This window comes from Poecilia reticulata, linkage group LG7 (assembly GCF_000633615.1).
Source record: "Poecilia reticulata strain Guanapo linkage group LG7, Guppy_female_1.0+MT, whole genome shotgun sequence".
NCBI classification, from domain to species: Eukaryota; Metazoa; Chordata; class Actinopteri; order Cyprinodontiformes; family Poeciliidae; genus Poecilia; species Poecilia reticulata.
In genome coordinates this window covers 22,383,337-22,401,475 of record NC_024337.1, presented here as the reverse complement: position 1 = coordinate 22,401,475, position 18,139 = coordinate 22,383,337, and the positions used below count along the sequence as shown (strand labels likewise).

At 39.7% G+C, this 18,139-nt stretch overlaps 1 protein-coding gene across 12 annotated transcripts in view; it reads right to left on the bottom strand.

Annotated features, from left to right (window-relative positions):
• The window catches only part of LOC103467539 (membrane-associated guanylate kinase, WW and PDZ domain-containing protein 1-like), a 143,865-nt gene that overhangs the window by 7,672 nt on the left and 118,054 nt on the right, over window positions 1-18,139 (bottom strand). For all 12 annotated transcript variants that reach the window (XM_017305709.1, XM_008414007.2, XM_008414009.2 and 9 more), the window contains 7 exons: window positions 12,123-12,157; window positions 9,083-9,338; window positions 5,959-6,050; window positions 5,017-5,212; window positions 4,574-4,876; window positions 1,803-2,006; window positions 111-195 (listed from right to left, as the gene is read on the bottom strand). In XM_017305709.1, coding sequence (XP_017161198.1) covers window positions 111-195; window positions 1,803-2,006; window positions 4,574-4,876; window positions 5,017-5,212; window positions 5,959-6,050; window positions 9,083-9,338; window positions 12,123-12,157 — 1,171 coding nt within the window. The remainder of the gene's footprint in view (window positions 1-110; window positions 196-1,802; window positions 2,007-4,573; window positions 4,877-5,016; window positions 5,213-5,958; window positions 6,051-9,082; window positions 9,339-12,122; window positions 12,158-18,139) is intronic.

Genomic DNA, 18,139 nt, shown 5'->3' with positions numbered 1-18,139 from the left:
AGGAAAACAGACATATTTCACATGTGGCAATATATTTTATGCCACATTAAGCTTTTTTATTATTATTATTACATATGAAATTTGAAAATTTAAAATGTATCAGCACCTACCTTGACTCTGTGGTCTGAGGTGTGTGTGTGGTGGTGATGGTAGCTATTTTCTCTGCATTAGTCAGCAGAGAAGCATTGGAAGATTCTGAAAATAGGGGAAAAAGAAGTTAAATTAAGTGGGTGTTTTTATTAAATGCCTCAGCCCGGAGCAAAGTCTCGAAAAGGCACTGTGGTGAACCAAATACCACTGTCCAAAAGAGTTTCTTAAATCACCCTTAGGCAGCTGTATTGATCTGATGCTAACTGTGTGTGATGCTGTCATCTGCTGTTTTGCCCACTGACAACACTGGACCCTTTTGCGTGGATCAGAAAACAACACAAATGTAACAAAAGGCTCTCTCTCATTGTTTTGTGTTATGACCAGCTTAAGATCAAACAATTTTAAAAAGCTACAGTCTAATAAGTGCCATACTTTCAGTTGGAAGGAGTATAGCTCTAGAGACCATCAGCCTGTTTCATTCTTCTTAGGCACCTTAGTCACTTTTCACTAATCTCCAAAAAGATTATGACTTCCTCGCTGTTCTGCAGAGATCAATCCAAGTCCCTCTTGGATTGTGTTTCTAGTATATGTATAGGTTTCACACTGATGGTGGCTCTTGTCACCACTTTTCACCACAATGAAAAGGAAAAGAAAAAAAAAATGTGACATGACTATGTATTCTGGCCCTCTCTCCCTTATACACCTGCATAAAATCCAGTACAAGTCGTCTTTAGCTGTAATATGCAGTTTATGATCAGCTGTTTTACATAGATTTGTTATAAACAATAGTGCACAAACAACATCCTGAACACCAAGAACAACTTCAGATAATTCAGGAATAATGATTAAAGTAGAGTTAGATTGTAAACTAAAAAAAGGAAGAACATTAGTCAGAGAAGGAGTCAGGACACCAATAGAGCAGCTCTAAACTAGTTACAGATATGAACTTCTCACGTAGGATAATATAGATAAAAGTGTATTCCTGTGTTTCAATGGCCTAGTCAAAGTTCAGACCAAAATCCAGTTGAGAATATGAAACCAGACTACAGAATAATAGTTCTCATACTGGCCCTCCATCCAGTCTGACTGTATTTAAACTGTTTTTCAAAGAACAGTGGACAAAGTCATCAGTCGTCTCTCCATGTGTGAATCTGGTAGATACAGACCTCAAAAGACCCGCAGCTGTAATTGCAGTGAATAACTGTTCTGAAAGAATCGACTCAGGTGGTCTTAATACAAAGCACATTTATCAAAAATTTATAAAAAATATTCCTTCTACTCCATAATTTTGTGCCACTTTGTGATGACGTATCACATATAAGTTTGTAGTTGTACATTGACAAAATGTTATGTATAACAGGCGTCAAAACACCTGCAGGAAACACAGATTTGGGAAGTAGACTGCTTGTGCTGAGATATTGTGTTGTACTTAATAGTAAAAGTTGGTGAAATTAGCACCAGAAGAAAATGTGTTTAATGTGTTCAATCCAGAAACTAAATGAACAAAAAGCAGAGAAAAGGGAGAATTTACTTTGCTTTACTCCTACCTAGTGATTTTGCTTCTTACACAAGGCTCCACGCCCTGATAAAAAAAAAAGTTCTCATGTCTGAGAAAAGCATCGGTGCCCTTTGCCTCCCACAACAACCATGAATAAGTCACATCGTGATGCATTATGAAACATCCATGTGATGTCGAAAGATGAGAGCCTTACCATCGCCCGGAATGATCCTGAGTGAGACGGTGTTGCCAGCCTCCTTGATCAGGTTGACAATGTCCGAGTGCGACTTGTTCGTGATGGAGCAACCGTTAACGGCCAGAATCCGGTCCCCGACCTTCAGCTTCCCGCAGCGGTCCGCCGGGCTGCCCTCTATGATGCGGCCTATTTTGTGGGGCATCGCCACACAAGCATTTCCAGCTTTTTATGTTAGATGTGTTTGTGTTTATGTATTTTATTTTTTCATGTTAAAAACAGTGTGCGGTATAGATTTGTTTGATTGAGATGATTATTTGTGTTGATTTGCATTTAGTGTAAGTGGGAAACGAGGAGAAAACATAGTGGAAGAAAGAAAAAGGAGGGTAGATTAATTATTCAAATCACCAAGTCCCAAATTCCCCAAATGAAAGTGAGAAACTATTGCAGTTTACACACAAATTACAAATTCTTTTGTAAAAAAAAAAAAAACAGAAAAGAGAAGTCAAGCTATAATTGATGTATTCCTTAATAAAAATGCAAAGGATTTCCTCTTGTCCCACAACTTGACATGTTAATTAAAGATCTGTGAATCTGATGTATCATTGGATCAATGGGTATTTATACAATCTGGCACCTGAGCTGTGGTACCTTGGCTGAGATAGTGATAAGAATTTAAAGGGAAAGTTCAAAAGTTTTTATGTGAGCTTGTGTTAAAATATCATAGCAGCTCATATCTAACCCACCGTAACATCATAAGAAGTTAATTTCTAGAACTGTACTCCTCAGGACTTCTGTTTAAAAACAACTCTGATCTCATATATTTGCTTGAATAAGTCTGAATGTGACTATTTGTTGCTGCAGCTTTAATCAGATTAAAATAAACATATGGTTTCAACAGGTGTTTGTTTCAGAAGTACCCAAAGTGAAAAAGGATTATTTCTGTGATCAAATGATTATTTTCCATCTGTTACCAAAAGACAAGGCGTCAAGAGAAATGTGACTAAAGAATCTAAATTTAAAGCAAGCACCGAAAGTGAAAAAGTGTATTCTTTTATCTTTGTAAACAAAAGCTCACAGAGGAAAATCAGAGCTATTGTACCATCAGAGAAGAAATGTCCACCTAAAAAATGCTATCCCTACAGCTGAAAGCAGATAGATCAGATATAATTTTAGGTTTAAGAAATAGCAAGTAATAGCCATCTTTTCATTGCTAACAACATTGATAAACCAAAGCAAAAACAATACCACTTAAAAATTGCCAGTTCAGAATAACATGTGATCTAAATTCAAAAGCAGCAAGTTAATAGTAATATTCAATTTAATCTCTGTTCTCCATCCTTTGAAGTGGAGTTGATGAGTCAGTTCAATATTGGTATGTTCAATAATTTTATTATATTATCCAATTTTAAGTGCAAATGTTGATATTACCACATGCTTTAATCTGTATTTTGTGTAAGACACATAATCTGTTTTTTTTTAGGTTTGGTGGTCTGGAAGTTGTAAACAACAATTTGGGTTATAGATAAGATTGTGGATTTCTTGTGAGAAAGTGAAATACTGCACATATGATGCAAACTGCTTATAACCTTTTCACAGAACCTCACCATATTCTGAACTATCCCTTTAAGACTTTATGTGAGACTAGTCAGGTGGTCACTGAAAACATGACAGCACATTATTGAATCAAAATGAGTTCAGGACTCCTGACAGCAACTTAGGAAAAATCCCTGCTCTCTCCAGTTGTCCTCCTCCTGTTTCACTTTCTCCATCTCTCCTACCGCTTTCATTCAGCAATCTGTGCAGCATCCATATTAATTACATAACCTTTCTTCACATTCACCTCTCCTCTGCCTTGATTGAAAATGCACTTGTATGCTGTCACTTTATTTAAATAATGAGTTATGGGACGTTACAGGGCTTGACAAGGATTTAACACCCAATCTGCTAAGCACAACACCAGCTCTGGGTCATGGAGCGAGGGGATCAGCTGGGGGGGATGGGTTTTGATAGACTTAAGGGAAAATGGTTTTTGTCCGACACTTACAGGGAACTCAATCAGACGAAACTGCTTTTGTTTTTCGCAGAACTGACAGGCATTAAGAAATCCTGAAGGAACGCTCAGAGTAATGTCACTTGTTAAAAATGAATTCTTGATTTCAGCCCGTGTCCCACACGGTTACAACCCATTAGAGGAGCGAATGCAGGGCGCTATAGCAGCAGCCTTAGTCACGCTTAGCAATAAAGGAGGAGCAAAGACACTAAAACACAAAGGGGAAGAAGGAAAAACAGAAACCGTTTAAAGCCTGAAGAAGATCAGACAAGGTCGTTTTCCAGCACTGTCATTGTTAATAACACATTAATTCTAAAATTGCATTCTGGAAAGCAACACCATTAGCTCCTGGGATCAGTGGAACCTCCTCAGGACACTTAGTGTGGCTAGAGTATCGTCCAGTCTCGTCTTTCACCTATGACACATCGCATTACATCACCGTAACAGCTAAATACACAAGGGTCCTTGATATGACATCTGTGTTCATCACTCAGAGCTTTATACTGAATTTGTTCAAGGACAGCTTGTGCAATTTCTCCTCAAAGCCTGACCGACTTTACTGAATGCATGTCTTGTGTGTTGCTGCGATGCATAAAACTTTAAGACTGCCATCGGTGGGATTGAGAATGTGGTGGAAATATTGGTGAGGGCCAGGAATGAGGAATACATCTTTTCATATGGGTGAGAGAGCAGCAGACTTTACTGAGTAAACACATTTCATAGACCTGTAATCACCTACCGAATGTGGTGCCAGCATCAGGCCGGGAGACGGACGACACAATCACAAAACCGAAACCTTCGTTTTCTCCCCGCTGGATCTCCACGTCGTAAGGCTGCAGAGAGGCCGGAATCACAGCGCTCCCGCTGCCGCCTCCACCGCCACTGCCTATGCCGCTGGTAGATCCACTGCCAGAACTGACTGTGTTCAGTGAGTTCTGACTCCCCTGAGGGGTCCGCTTGCCTTCTGTTAGGCTGGGAGCCTGGGTGCTGCTGTGGTGTGAGGAGGCCGGCGATGGGGGAACGTCACCTTCTCCCTTTGACACTGGGGATAAAGAGGGTGAGAGCACAGTGGTCAGATAAATGAACTAAGAAGCAACTGGCAACAATATGTTTACATAACACAAATGTGACCGTGCATGACACATAGATAGATGTACATGTTTAATGAGAAACTTTCATCACCTCCGTATCCGGGGGTCTTGCGTCTGACCGTGAGGTTGACATGACCCTGTTTGGCAGCCTGCTGCATCAGCTGAACCACCAGCTGGTGTGACTTTCCCACTACCGCGGTGCCGTCCACACAGATGAGCTCATCACCAGACCGCAAGCGGCCATCTTCATCTGCAGCCCCGTACTTCACTATGTGCCCAATGTAGATCTGGAGAAAGGCAGAAATGTTTCACTCAAGAGACCTTTTGCAAGTAAAATAGGAAGTTGAGAATCTCAATGTTCAGAAACCAATTAAAACAAGGAGTTTAGTTGAATTATTTCAGTGTGTTAATGAGTGAAAGGAGAATCTTCTTTGGATTCAATATTGCAGAGCTTCCACTTATGCCCTCCCTGCAAAGTACTGCTTAACTCAACAAGCTAACCTCCTCAGCCTAGGATATACCAATCTGCCGACTGAGCCCAGACTGCTCTGCTCTGGTCCATCATATCAAAGCAGACTTTCTGTTTGTGAAGTGTTTTTGGACCAATCAACAAACCAATTTCCTGAGAGGCAGGCTTGAAACTTTCTACCACTTTACTTTATCCAATTGCAAGCTTTCTGTCATTCTTCAACTTGCTTTCCCTTTCAAGACAAATATATGATGCACAACAGCACAAGGATCGGAGGATACGGCCTTTGCTTCTCCTAACAAGCTGTCTGTAAGGTTCTCTAGAGAGCAACAGCTCCAGATAGGGAGTGGGAGTAATTTGTTAAGACTTTGTGCTATTCTGGTGTAAAGGCAGACAGAACTGAAAAGACAGGGGGGGAGAAAAACTAATGAAGCAAGCAGCCTCAAAGTGAGGAGCATTTGGAAAAGTATTGTTACTTTATGTAAGCATTTATCTACACACTTATCTATTAATTTGTAAGCATTTACAGTAAATAATGAGATTTAAAGGTGAAGAGACACTTACAGGTTCCCCAGGCTCATTTCCTCCCAAAATGCGGAAGCCAAAACCAGTATCCTTTCGCCACAGGAAAATGTCTTGCTCCTGGCAATCTGGCACTGAAACATACATAAAAGAATCAGTGAGATGTCTCCTTATTGATCCATTATAAACCTAGAAGTTAACATGTTTACTGACTTCAACCAGTGCTTTGTAATCACTAAACCAGTGCGTCATTGTTCATTGTGTCTTGTCCTTTCTGTAAAGGCAATGCCATAGAAATATCCAACATACATGTGTGCTTTCCTATAGAGAGTACACCAGGCCCAGTACTTTTGTATTTAGTCCTTTCCTTCCTGGAGGAAGCCATTGAAGGAGTCTCAACTAACTCCCTTTAGCCTTTTTTTCTTTTTACATAGAAAGTACACAGTCTGTTTAAGAGCCTCTATACATTTGATATGTGTCTACTTCTCAACATTTTCACAGCCAAAGAAGTGGTATTGTCAATTTCTTCATATTTTTTTTTACTATTAATAATTTGAACATTATTTAAGTTTTAGGTTTTCATTACAACTTTTATTTCATCTCTTCTATTCTCACGTGTAATTTAGAAAGCTTTTTGCAAATGAACCATTGTTGGCCTTCTGTTTTACACCAAATCAACTTTTTTTATCGAAAGTCAAAATATACTTAATTCTATTTAAGAACTCATTGGTCAGTTTAGTAACATTATGGTTTTTGATTGGTTGCTTCTATCGTCTTGTGCATGTTCTGTTCAAGATGACCTCAATGAAAACCTAAAAACTCACCTGAGGGAGATGTGCCATTAATTTGTATTTACAACACAAATCTGAACTGCGCAGACTGATTCCTTTCTTCCTTTTCCTGTGTCTTCTCTGCTTTACATCTTACTCAAACATGTGCAGTGTCCTACACATTCGCATCTTGCCACAGAGTAAGCAGACTGTGGAGGAGGACGCAGGCAGTTCAGTGTCAGTCTGTTCAACCCACAGGGCCAGCATGCACAGGAGGCACGAGGCCTCTTTTAATACACCGCCTGCTGTCAGCACGGCTGCCTCTCGAGGCCGGCAGTGAACCCGAGTCCCTCGCCTTCTTCTAATGTGTGGTTAGTTTGGATTAAAGTCACTGCTAGGGTTCTAATTAACCCTCAGTTCACCTGTGAAGAGTAGTGATCAAAGCTTTGTGTATATATTTTAAAGAGAGAAGCAGCTGGACTTTCTCTTGGTTTCTTTAAGAGAACTTCATCGCTTTTCCATTTCCATGGGTCAGAACTAAGATAGCTTCTTGGTTGAGAAGTGAAAAGAGGTGGAGTATGACTTGGACAGGTCACCAATCCATCACAGGACACAAAATACACAAAACAGGACAAACACTCACAACAAAGGGCATGTAAGCAAAATCAATTAGCCTGGCAGTCAGGTCTTCGGACTGGAGGAGAAGGCTGGAGCAGCAGGAGGGAAAGCACTCTTTCACAGGGAGATACACAGCAAAAACAAGCAAACTCCATGAAGAAAGATCCCAGACTGAAGTTGACTGTGCAACCTTACTGAGAAAATAATAAATTAATTAATCTTTTAGTATTAGCAGGGACACATCTAAAATCCTGAGGGTTTGCTCCATTTGCCCTTACAACTTTCCTCAATTTTTGCTTTTTTTGACACACATTAGTGTTTAAGATGCAACGGGACACTGATGGAAATCATAATAGCATGTCCACCTCTAATTTCATCAACAAAAAAAAGAAAGCTTGGAATGGTCTAGTCAAAGTTCACACAGTGATTGAAATGCTGTGACATAACCTTACATTGGTTTTGACGCAAACACACTGCACACTATGGCAGAATTAAAACAATCCTGTAAAGACGGGACAACACTTGTATCCGTTTGTCCCTACTGACCGTGTCAATCATTTTCTTTTCATGAGAAACGTCAAAAAGAAGCCGAGCGGCTTTCTCTTTCTGCTCTTAGGATTCACCCTTCCATCACACTCTCCTTCACTGCAACAGTGATTTTCAAGTGCATACAGTGGACGCACAAATGCATCTGTTGACGAACTCGAGCAGTGTTTGCTGGGATGGGGCGGGACGAACAGCATGGAAATGGAGTCAGGAAATCTAGGGCTGTTAGTAATTCTGTTTTCCCTCTTTCTTGTTTCATTGTGTCTCCTCTTGCTCCCCAGCTGAATCAAAAAAGGGGCTGTAGCTTCTTCAGAGGTTACCAAACATATACACCAATCATCTGCAGCTTAAAGCAACCCTCTCAAGACCCAGTTAATATTTAATTAGCAGCAGTCCTAGTTTCTTCTTGCTGACATTCTTATTAAGCAACTCTGGAACATGCGGCTGGTGCACAACTAGCGCATCTGGCCAAGAACAGTAATTCGACAAGCCAACAACAAACTTGCCGCGCAGATCATCCCACTCCGATTACATAATGGCTTTTTGTTGCGACATGAAGCAGGATTTGAGAGTTTATAGCACTGCATACTTTTCTGACATATCACCCACAGTGGGTGAAGGTCTGAATGATTTAGATCACACAGACTCTCCTTCTCATCACAATTTCAGTGTTTCTCTATGAATATTGCAGGAACAAGCCATGGACTAGACGGGATATAAAAGAGCTTTATAGCTGCAATCTGAGGTATCAATTGTGGGGTTTTTTTAGTGTGCCATCTGACTAAACTTTTCAATGCATGAGATGTTCTCTTTTGCTTTGTCTGACAAGATTATGCTTTATCTTCCAACATGATGTGCATCCACCTTTGAATTTGTGACCTTTCATTTAAAAGATTTGTATGTCAGATTTTGAAGAGGAAGGTACTGACGGTGTGTGTAAATGTGGCAAATTAAAACACATTACAAGCCTTTTGATTAGCTTGCTCCCAAGGACACTTCTCCCTCTAGGCTGCTTTTGTCACAGAATCGGATGTGACGATGAGCAAAAGCTTGAAGCAAGCACAAAGAGCCCTAATATGCCACATGCACGTGCCTCAAATCTTTCAGATAAGTTTTCTTGTAGCTTTTCGTCTCAAACTCTAACAAGGTGCAGCAATGTGTGGTTGCTTTTAAGAAGAAACCTTCATGGAAGATTTATCATGCCTCCAACAGGACCAAAGAAATGTACTCACGTCGACTTTCATACATGCTCCTGGACTGGGCCCAGATCTTGAAAGGGTCTGGCTTCTTCTGGAGGGTGAGAGTGCCATCTGCGGGGTCCTGGGGGGGCAAGACCGGCAGAGGCTGTGTGGGAGCTGCTGGAGTTGGGACCACCGCCTCACTGGGCATGGCAGAGGGTGGGTGGCTAGGAGAGTCGGTGTGGGCGCTGCGATGGCTGCACACGCTGTGCTGGGAGCTGCTCTGACTGTCCTTTCTCTCCAACTGGTGCTGGATGGATGGGGAAAAAAAAGAGAGACGTCTTTGAGTGTAAAAGAACCAGGGGGCGGGAGGGGGATGAACTTATAGGCATAAGATTAAGAAATAGGGGAGAAAGAGGAGAAAAAGTAAGAAACAAATCAAAGACAGGAGTGAAAACAGAGGACACAGAGAGAAAGGAAGACCGTTCAAGGTCATCTTTTTTAGATATTGCTGTAGAACATTTCTCACTAAAAATGTCTACTGAGGTAAAAGGAGGGATGCCATGGTTTCCATGGATGCAGGACAAAGACAGGTTGAAATAAAGTGAAAGAGATGTTGCTTTTTTTCTGAATTTCATTTCTCTTTATTGCAGAAGATTACCTTTTTCTTCCATCTCCAGTACAGAAAAGCAACCAAGATGCAGAATTTACTCAGTGTCACTGCTATGCTTTAAAAGTTTGTTTTTTTTTCCTTTTTTCCGTGTGTTTATCCTCCACAGAAACTGGAGTATGTACAGATTACTATGTTAATATTTGTTGATCTGGCCTAAAAAACACTTTCTAGACAATAAGTCTTACTCAGAAAATTTGATTATGACAGTGAAATGGGGGCAGCTCTGACAACCGAATCACTCTTTATTTATTGTAACTAATAAGATGGGGCTTGAAATAGTGGAGAAGTTATTCCACTCATCACACTTTATGAGATGAAGGGTCAAATTCCCATAATGCTTCATAATGAGGACAACAGCCACACAAAATTGACTTTTCATTCAATCATGGGAGACTTGATAATGAGGCGGCGTAGCAGAGAGTCTCTCCTGCAAATGGGAGTTTACTGCAAGCATCTACGCAGATTCTGGACTGAAGGCAAAAAGGATGTTCTTGGCAAATGGAAAGTCACATGCAGCGTGACATTTCACTGACATAACACAGGGGAGAAATCTGGCTTTTCCTTGGACGAACACTAATGTGGAGTGACACTCAGCCATGGCCACTGTTGGCACTCGACCCCCACACAGAGTCTAGCCCCCTTCTCAGACTGCAACACCATGTGACCTGAAAAGGTAACTTCCATATCCCTGATGGATACCAAACTAATCCTAATCCTAATATCCAGTCAGGTCAGATGGATGCTTTGAATGTCAGTTAAGGGAGAGTGTTTCTTCTGTCTCAGTTGGAGAGAAATTAAGTTGTCCCTGACCTCTTCTACAGACACGGACAAAATCTGACACACACAAAAAATAAAGAATACAACTTTTAGTCATTGTTTCTGCCATGACCACTGGTGACACAGACATTGACACACTTGCTTAGCCTTCATGTATAATATTTCAGAAGGTGGCACATAGTCAAAGAGGGCTCTTTAAGCATTCCCGTTTGCACAGTATCTACATTGTCTAGCGTTCTCTTCAGTTCAGCTTAGGACTGGCATAGACATGTAAGAAGGCCGATTTTGAGTCAGGTGAACCACACTGACATTTGTTTGAGTAAATGTTTGGTCCATTCCACTGCTGACAGATCCATTAAACAAAAACCACTCATGTTTCTGTTTAATGGTAATATGCACCAAAACCCATTTCATTAATGTGCTGGTATTTTAAAGAGTTCATATTGTTCTGTACTTCAAAAAGGCCCAGAGTTTCATTGATTATCTACCATACGTGGGAATCAGATGGTCTTCAACATATTTGTTTGTGTGACAGAGACCACCTTAAAGAGCTTCGTCTTGTGTCACCAAAGAAAATGATTTATTTTAAAGTCCCAGCAGCTTTGAGGACACGCCGCATGTTGACGTTTGTGAAGGTAGGAGAGAAACAATTTTTTTTTGTGGCATCATTCATATAACTTCACATTTGGCTAATGCATATCACTCAAGAGTTGAAAAGAGGTCTTGATAACTCCACTGTACCATTCATTTCTCTAACATATTATATATTTTTTAATCTCTTTTACCATCCTGGTCACTGTGTAGTTTCAAAATAAGTAAGACCCTTCATGCAGTCTAGTGGCCATGAGCCTTTATTCCACGTCTTATTTGTACTCCAGGAAAACATAAATTTATAGATTGACAATTAGCTCCTGCAAACTCTGATCAACTTTGACAGAATTCATTGCACAAATTCTTAAATTGTCACTATCACTTTAATTGTGTCACCACTAATTTTGTTTAAAATAAGTGTTTTTTAGTAGTCACATGGTAATGACAAATGTCCTTAAATTAAAGGTGAAATTGACAATTGCCCTTGAAGAATTGCCTTGCTGATTCTCAGATTTTCTCCACCGCCTTTTTTGTGACAAACCTCAATTTTCGAGCATGACATTGTTTCTCCTCTTTCTCTCTGTCAGTGTTCCCTCTGTAACTGTGGGTGATCTGGGTGACTCACAGCTGTGTTTCCCTTCCTTACTCTCTTCCCTTTTTATCCCAATCTTCTCTTGTTGCCTCTTTCTCTGAGCTGTGGCTGTCTGCCCTCCTCAACAGCTGGTCACAGTTACACTACTCTGCCCAGGCTACGCTACGCTCAATCAGTCACAGAGTGGCAGCATTTCAGGAAGGGTGGGATGCTAAGACAAAGTAAAGAGGATATAAAACAAAGAAAAGTGACAGAAACAAGATCGGAGATTAAAAAATTAGGATCACACAAAGCTCGGCATAAAGCTTGGCTGGTAATAAAGAAGAGGCGAAGATTTCTGAAGCTTAAGATCTCAGTCACATCTCACAAGTCTCTGCCTTCTGTTCTTAAAATAGCACTTGTTTCAGTGAGGAGCGTGCAGTGATATGCACACAAAGAGGAGAGTTGAAGACAGTACTCACCACCAGCTTTGGGCTTCTCTTGGCTGGCACCACGCCTGCAAAACATCGACACAAAGACAGGGAGAGCATTAATGACCTGCGGTGCTCTTCCTCAGTCCCCTCTGGTCAGATCCTCCTCAGGACGAATGGATGAACCTTCAGGTTCGTGCTGCAGACTAGAAGGCGACTAGCCTGCTCCTTCTCCTCGTTCTGCCTCCTCTCCTCTCTCTAACTGAGCAACACACTGCGCCGGGCTGCTCGCTGATCTAAGTGATCTCCGCCCCCTTTTTCTGTATCCCGCTCCAGTCCGCGCTCCCAGCCGTGCTAACAGAGGAGCGTCACCAATCTGATTGCGTTACACAGGCTGGCCGATGCAGCAGGAGCAGCTACAGGTCTCTCTCACACCACTTCTCCAGGTGGAGTCTCAACTCTTACTTGCACTGAAGAAGCAACATAAAAAGGGAAAACCTGTCTGTGTGCATCTTCTGAGTGACTCCAGAGATGCTTCCTCCACTCCCAACTCCACTGCTTTGCTCAGGGCTTACATTGAGAAGCTGATCTTCTCCTTCTGCGCCCCTCTCCTTGCTGCTCCCTCCCCCCTTCTCTTCTACTGTTCACTGTGCCTCGCTGTGCCTGTATCTCTCTCTCCATCTCGCTCCTACAACATACTGTAAAGAGTAACCAAGAAGATCAATCTCATTTGTGCCTATAAAATATTAATGCTCTCAGCCAGATGTCAGGGGAGATGACAAGCAGCTTATCATTGTAGGGAATAACACACATGCCATTTAATCTTTCCAAATATCTCTCATTATTTAAGGTAAAGCATCTTCTACCTCAAATATTAGGTTTACTGAAATACAACCTGGCTGTTTAGCCCACACAGGACTCTTTCATCTTTTCCCAAGGCGACTCTACATCAAGCTTTTTTTCTTGGCACAGAACATGGAGACAAAAATAGACAAATGAATGCATGAACGACATGAGACGGGATAGGGAAGAGGGCTTGCCGTTTCCAAGGTGATCAGGTAGTTTTGTTTTGTTGAGCGGGGGGGAGGGGGTATAAACAGAACATCGTTTTAATATTAACTGTAGACCTTTCATATATTGCATCCTGCTTTGTCTTCATGTTTGCTATAAAGAAGTAGTTGCAGATTTTCTTTCCCCCGGGGGTGTACACCGAGTGTAGAGGGAATCTACCATTGACATCACTACACATCACGCAAACATCCATCCCAGGCTTCTTCTGCTGCATTGGCAAAAAAATCATTAAATGTTAAAACTCTCTGTTGCTGCAAAGCCCCTCTCCACTCAATTCATAATTTATTGCCATCTTTTTTTCTGTTGCACGTTCTCTCCATCTCTCAGATTATAGTGTGCCTCTTACTGGACCAAATGGATCAAGCTTAAAGCTTTTTTTTAATATATATATATATATATATTATTTTTCACAGGCCTAAATGATTGCAGATGTGCTTGTGGGTGTGGCTGACACAGGAAGGACGTCCATCACTGGGTCAAATGTCATGTCAATGTAATTGTTTCCTGTAACATCGACTGGTTATGTGACCCATACACTCTACACTTGACATAGTGGAAGGTCAAAGTAAAAGACACTCCTACAAGGCAAATATATAGTTGAAGAAGAAAACCTCAAGATCACAACAGTCAAGTCAAAAGAAGAAGAAATAGCTCAAGCAGGAAGTTAACAGCCAGACCAGTGAGGTGTTGTTTGTGAACATAAAGTTGAGAAAAAAAGCTTTTTTAGCAGCAGTTAATTCTTCTGCCTTTCCACAGATCACCTTATTAAATAAATCAATAACAACTGTAAGCAAAAGTTCTTCTAACATAATTATATTCCTTATACAGTATCTGCTTATTATATCTTAGCATTAGATTCATTTTCCTAGTTCCCCTGTTTATTTTCCCTCGTCCCCTGTGCCATTTTATTTCTTTCTCTACTCAGCCTGCCTTCTGCTCTCTTCCCTCACACCTACAACCCGTTAGTTATCAGCCTCCGTCTTTTGATCCAGAATTCATCCCTCACGGTATTTAAAAAGTTTGTAATTTTGAAATTGTAAGGTTTTTAAACTTTGGTATGTCTTTATACTGGTGTGTACAGTAACACTTACTGCAGAGATATGCCTTTTTAGGCTTGTTTGTTTTTCTAGAGATAACCATAGGGATGTTTTAAATAACGCACTTGTCAAAATGATTGTTGCTACGTAATCCAACACAGCCCTTACTGACTACGGAGTACATTACGGTGAAGTAAATATCAGTTTTATTCCCCATCTGTTCCCCAAAAAATGAAGATGATGTTCCACATTTTAACTTCCTGGGTTTCTAAAATTCAGTATTGCAGAAGAGGTGCTGGGATTCTTAGACATGATCTAAATCTAACAGTGGTGAAGAAGCAGAGCGGGTTCATGCTTTAGTGGCTGAATTTAATGTCAATCAAGCTGTAAATATAAGTTTTGAATGTAGGTTCAGCTGTCCCCCATCTTTGTTGCCTGGCTACAGAAACATTGACAATTGTTGGCACTACTAAGATGTGGAAAAGGGCCTAAAAGAAATAGTTATTATGGAGACTTAGTTGTAACCATAAGATGTCACGATTTAGAAAATTTGTCTTGCTTTATGTCGCATGTCTGGGTGTTTAAAGTCTTTTAATTATGGCTATGAATTACTTTAGATAGAAGGTGTAGATACTTTTCTGACTTACTAGAATAAAATTTCCATCTTGAAGAGAGACCTAGTATATCATATTCTAATACATCTATGCTTCCTTTGTCAATGCAAATATTGATTATTATAGACAACTGATAAAAAAAAATTCTGGACATTGATAAACTTTTAAAAGTGACAAACAAAAAAATAATAATTGCAAGACTACAACACCGAAATAAAAGATTGCAGGCTTTTGCAGGTTTACATGGGGAGTTGAACAGTGTGGAGTGAACTGCACTTTGAAAATGCAAGTACAAACAAACACAAACACACCCTGCAATGGAAATATTTTTTGAGAAATATTGTGGATAATAACTGGAGTTTAAACTATTGTGCAACTTATTCTGGTTCTACTAGAATGAGAAATGTAACGTCAAGCAGTTCTGCAGCCTAAGAAACTAAACAAAATACCAACAAAAAACAGAAAACTGGACACTTGCATAAAGGATTTTTAACCAAAGTAGTCACAAACCTGACAAGGCAAATGCGTGAAACGAAGACTGTTTAGAGACCAATGCTGTGTGGATCTATTTGTTGTAAAGGTAGGGAGAAAAACTACAAAAATATCTGCATTCATGCTGACGACAGAGGAGGATCCTCTGTATTTCACAAAATGAAAATGTTATTCGTAAAATAGTACAGAGGTGTGTCTGAAACACTAATGAATTATAGCATACACAGCATATAATTGTTTAGACAATGCTTTTGATGTAGCATAGAGTAAGGTTTATTTTTATAATGTTTTTTTTTTCCAGGAATTTATTACCATCTTTCAATTAATGTCAGAAAAAAAGATGAGACATAAGAGAGTATACCAGTCTCTCTTTATCTCTAAAAAACAAGTTTTCTATTTTAATTCATAGGTGACGAAAACATTAAATATTCAGGCCAAGCAACATATATATGTTTTGTGGGCACAAACGATGTACGCAGGTTTATCATTCTTTCGTCCTTTTCAAAGTGAATCTGCAGCAGCTTGAATGGACCTTACTCCTCTGAGCTGCTGAGGCTGTGGCCTTGGTGACTCCAAGCTGAGCCCACACGGATTGAGTGAATAGTCCTTCCTCCAGGTTTTCTATCAATTTTGTTAGAGAAAACAAAAAAAGTGAGTAATGCTTTGGTTTATTAAATAAAGCCTGTCAACCTTTGTCCTTGCTCTCCATACAAGATTGTCCCAGTATCCTGCTATCCTTTCCATTCATCTGCTCTAAATTATTTGGTCTTGTTAAGCTGTCGTAACAGTTCATTCCTCCACATTCATTTCCTCTTGATTTTATTCCCCTTCCTTTATTTTTTTATTTTCTCTCCTCTTTTTCTCCTTTTCTCTGGGGACAGAAGCACTCTGCAAGATTGTCATAGCAACAACGACGGAAGGCAAGATGGAGGAGTCATAGCTGGCCTGCCCTCCTTTACAGGGAAGCGCCTAAGTGGGTGAGAACACTTGATGCAATCTTTAATGTTGTAGGTGATGAAACAATTATTTAATAAAAAGAAACTACTCATAAATTATCATTATATTTTTAATGGAGAAAAAAAAATAATTTGAATGAAAATGTATCCATTTGCATTTTCTGCAATTAAATAATTTCTAAAGACATATTCAATAATATTAAAAAAACAAAAATTTTAAATAGATCAGCATTTTGAAAAGTGTTTATCTTTCAAAAGAAGTCAGCTAAGCTATACACATTAGCCTAATTAAATGTCATTGATTTGTAAAGGTACCATCTGGTGAAGTTAATCCAAAAAAGTGCACATAACTTCTGGTGTCTAAAACTAGTACTGTGCAAAAGATGTGAGAAAGAATTTATAGACTGTGATTAAAGCATAAAACAGAAACAAATAGTAGATTACTGATGCAGGCAATCGGGCGACCCCTTCAGGGCATAATGACCTGCAACCTCGATCTTTCACAGTAGCTCTGGCTAAAATGCAGATTTTAGCTATTTTTTCATGGAATAATTACTTTGAATGGCATTAAAAGTACCAGTAATGGTTTTAGAACTATTTTTTCTGAAGGTGGGTGCCTTAATTTGTATTTATTTTTTTAACAAATATCACCCTTGCATTATATAAAATGTATCCGTTCTCCTTTTGTGTTTTGTTTTTCTTTTTTCTTAAAACCTAAAGTCAGAGGTAAAATAATTTTTAGATTGACAATTTTTTAAATTGAATAGTTACAATATTCCCCATTGTAACTATTCATTAAAAACTAGAAGTTGTCTTTTTAAAAGGATGTAGTTCTTGTGAGGAAACTCCATCAGCAGCCAACTGAAACTGTTCTACACACTATAACGTAAGATCGATCGGCATTTCATTTCTATTTTTGATTTATATGGCTGAGTTCTTAGTACTTAACTTTTTAACTCACTGTTTTTTTGTTGTTTTTTTTTTAACACAGCTACCCAGACATGATTGCAAAACATTCAGGCATCCCTGTTCCTTTATCGTTCCATGATCTATATCAGTTAGTCTTTTTTTTTTTTTTTTTTTTTTTTTTGCAGAATAATAGAGCTCATGCTCTATTTGTATAAAGTTACGAAGTTCAGTTTAGAATGATGCCGTCAAAGTGACAAGGATAGACAGAAATGAATCACAGAGGATGTTTTTAATCTGCTCTGCTGTCAAGACAGAACACTTGATTTGAACCTTTGACAAAAATTCTTTAAATTAGGTGAAGTTCAGCTACTATAGCTTACCAAGTAGAGCTATAGTAGCATGTGCACCTCATATCATATTTTGTATACACAGCTGTCACCTAAAAAAAACAAAACAAAACAAAAACTTGCATTTTGTAGTCTTTTTTCCTCTTAAAAGCTGAGCCTGCTCACTCTGAGTCAGACAGCAGAGATTGATGAATCGCTGATAAACAGATTAGGGCTTTTTCTTCTCTCGGTGAAGCCTACCTTATTCCTCCTCCTCCCCCTGCTATCTGTCTCCTGTACATCTCCGAAACCAATCCTCTCATACACGCTTCCCTTTGGTGAACGTCCCGCTCTGCTCAGCAAATCTCACCCTCTCTCTTCTCTAATCCTCCACCTCCACTCCTTCAAAGCATGATCCCGGCTCCTCTTATTCCCATGCACTCCTCTTACAACTCTGTTTTTAGCTACAGTTGACCAACACACCAGCTCTGGAGTGAGGATAAACTCACAGATGCATCCTCAACCGCAAAGTCAAAATCTCATTGGCAGGAGCTTTCAGAGAGTTTCAATAAATACAGCAACAGTTTCTTCAACGATAAATCTATTATTTACAATTAGTTTTCTGCTCATGCAGTTTACCGTTACTACATATCTAAAGCTGCT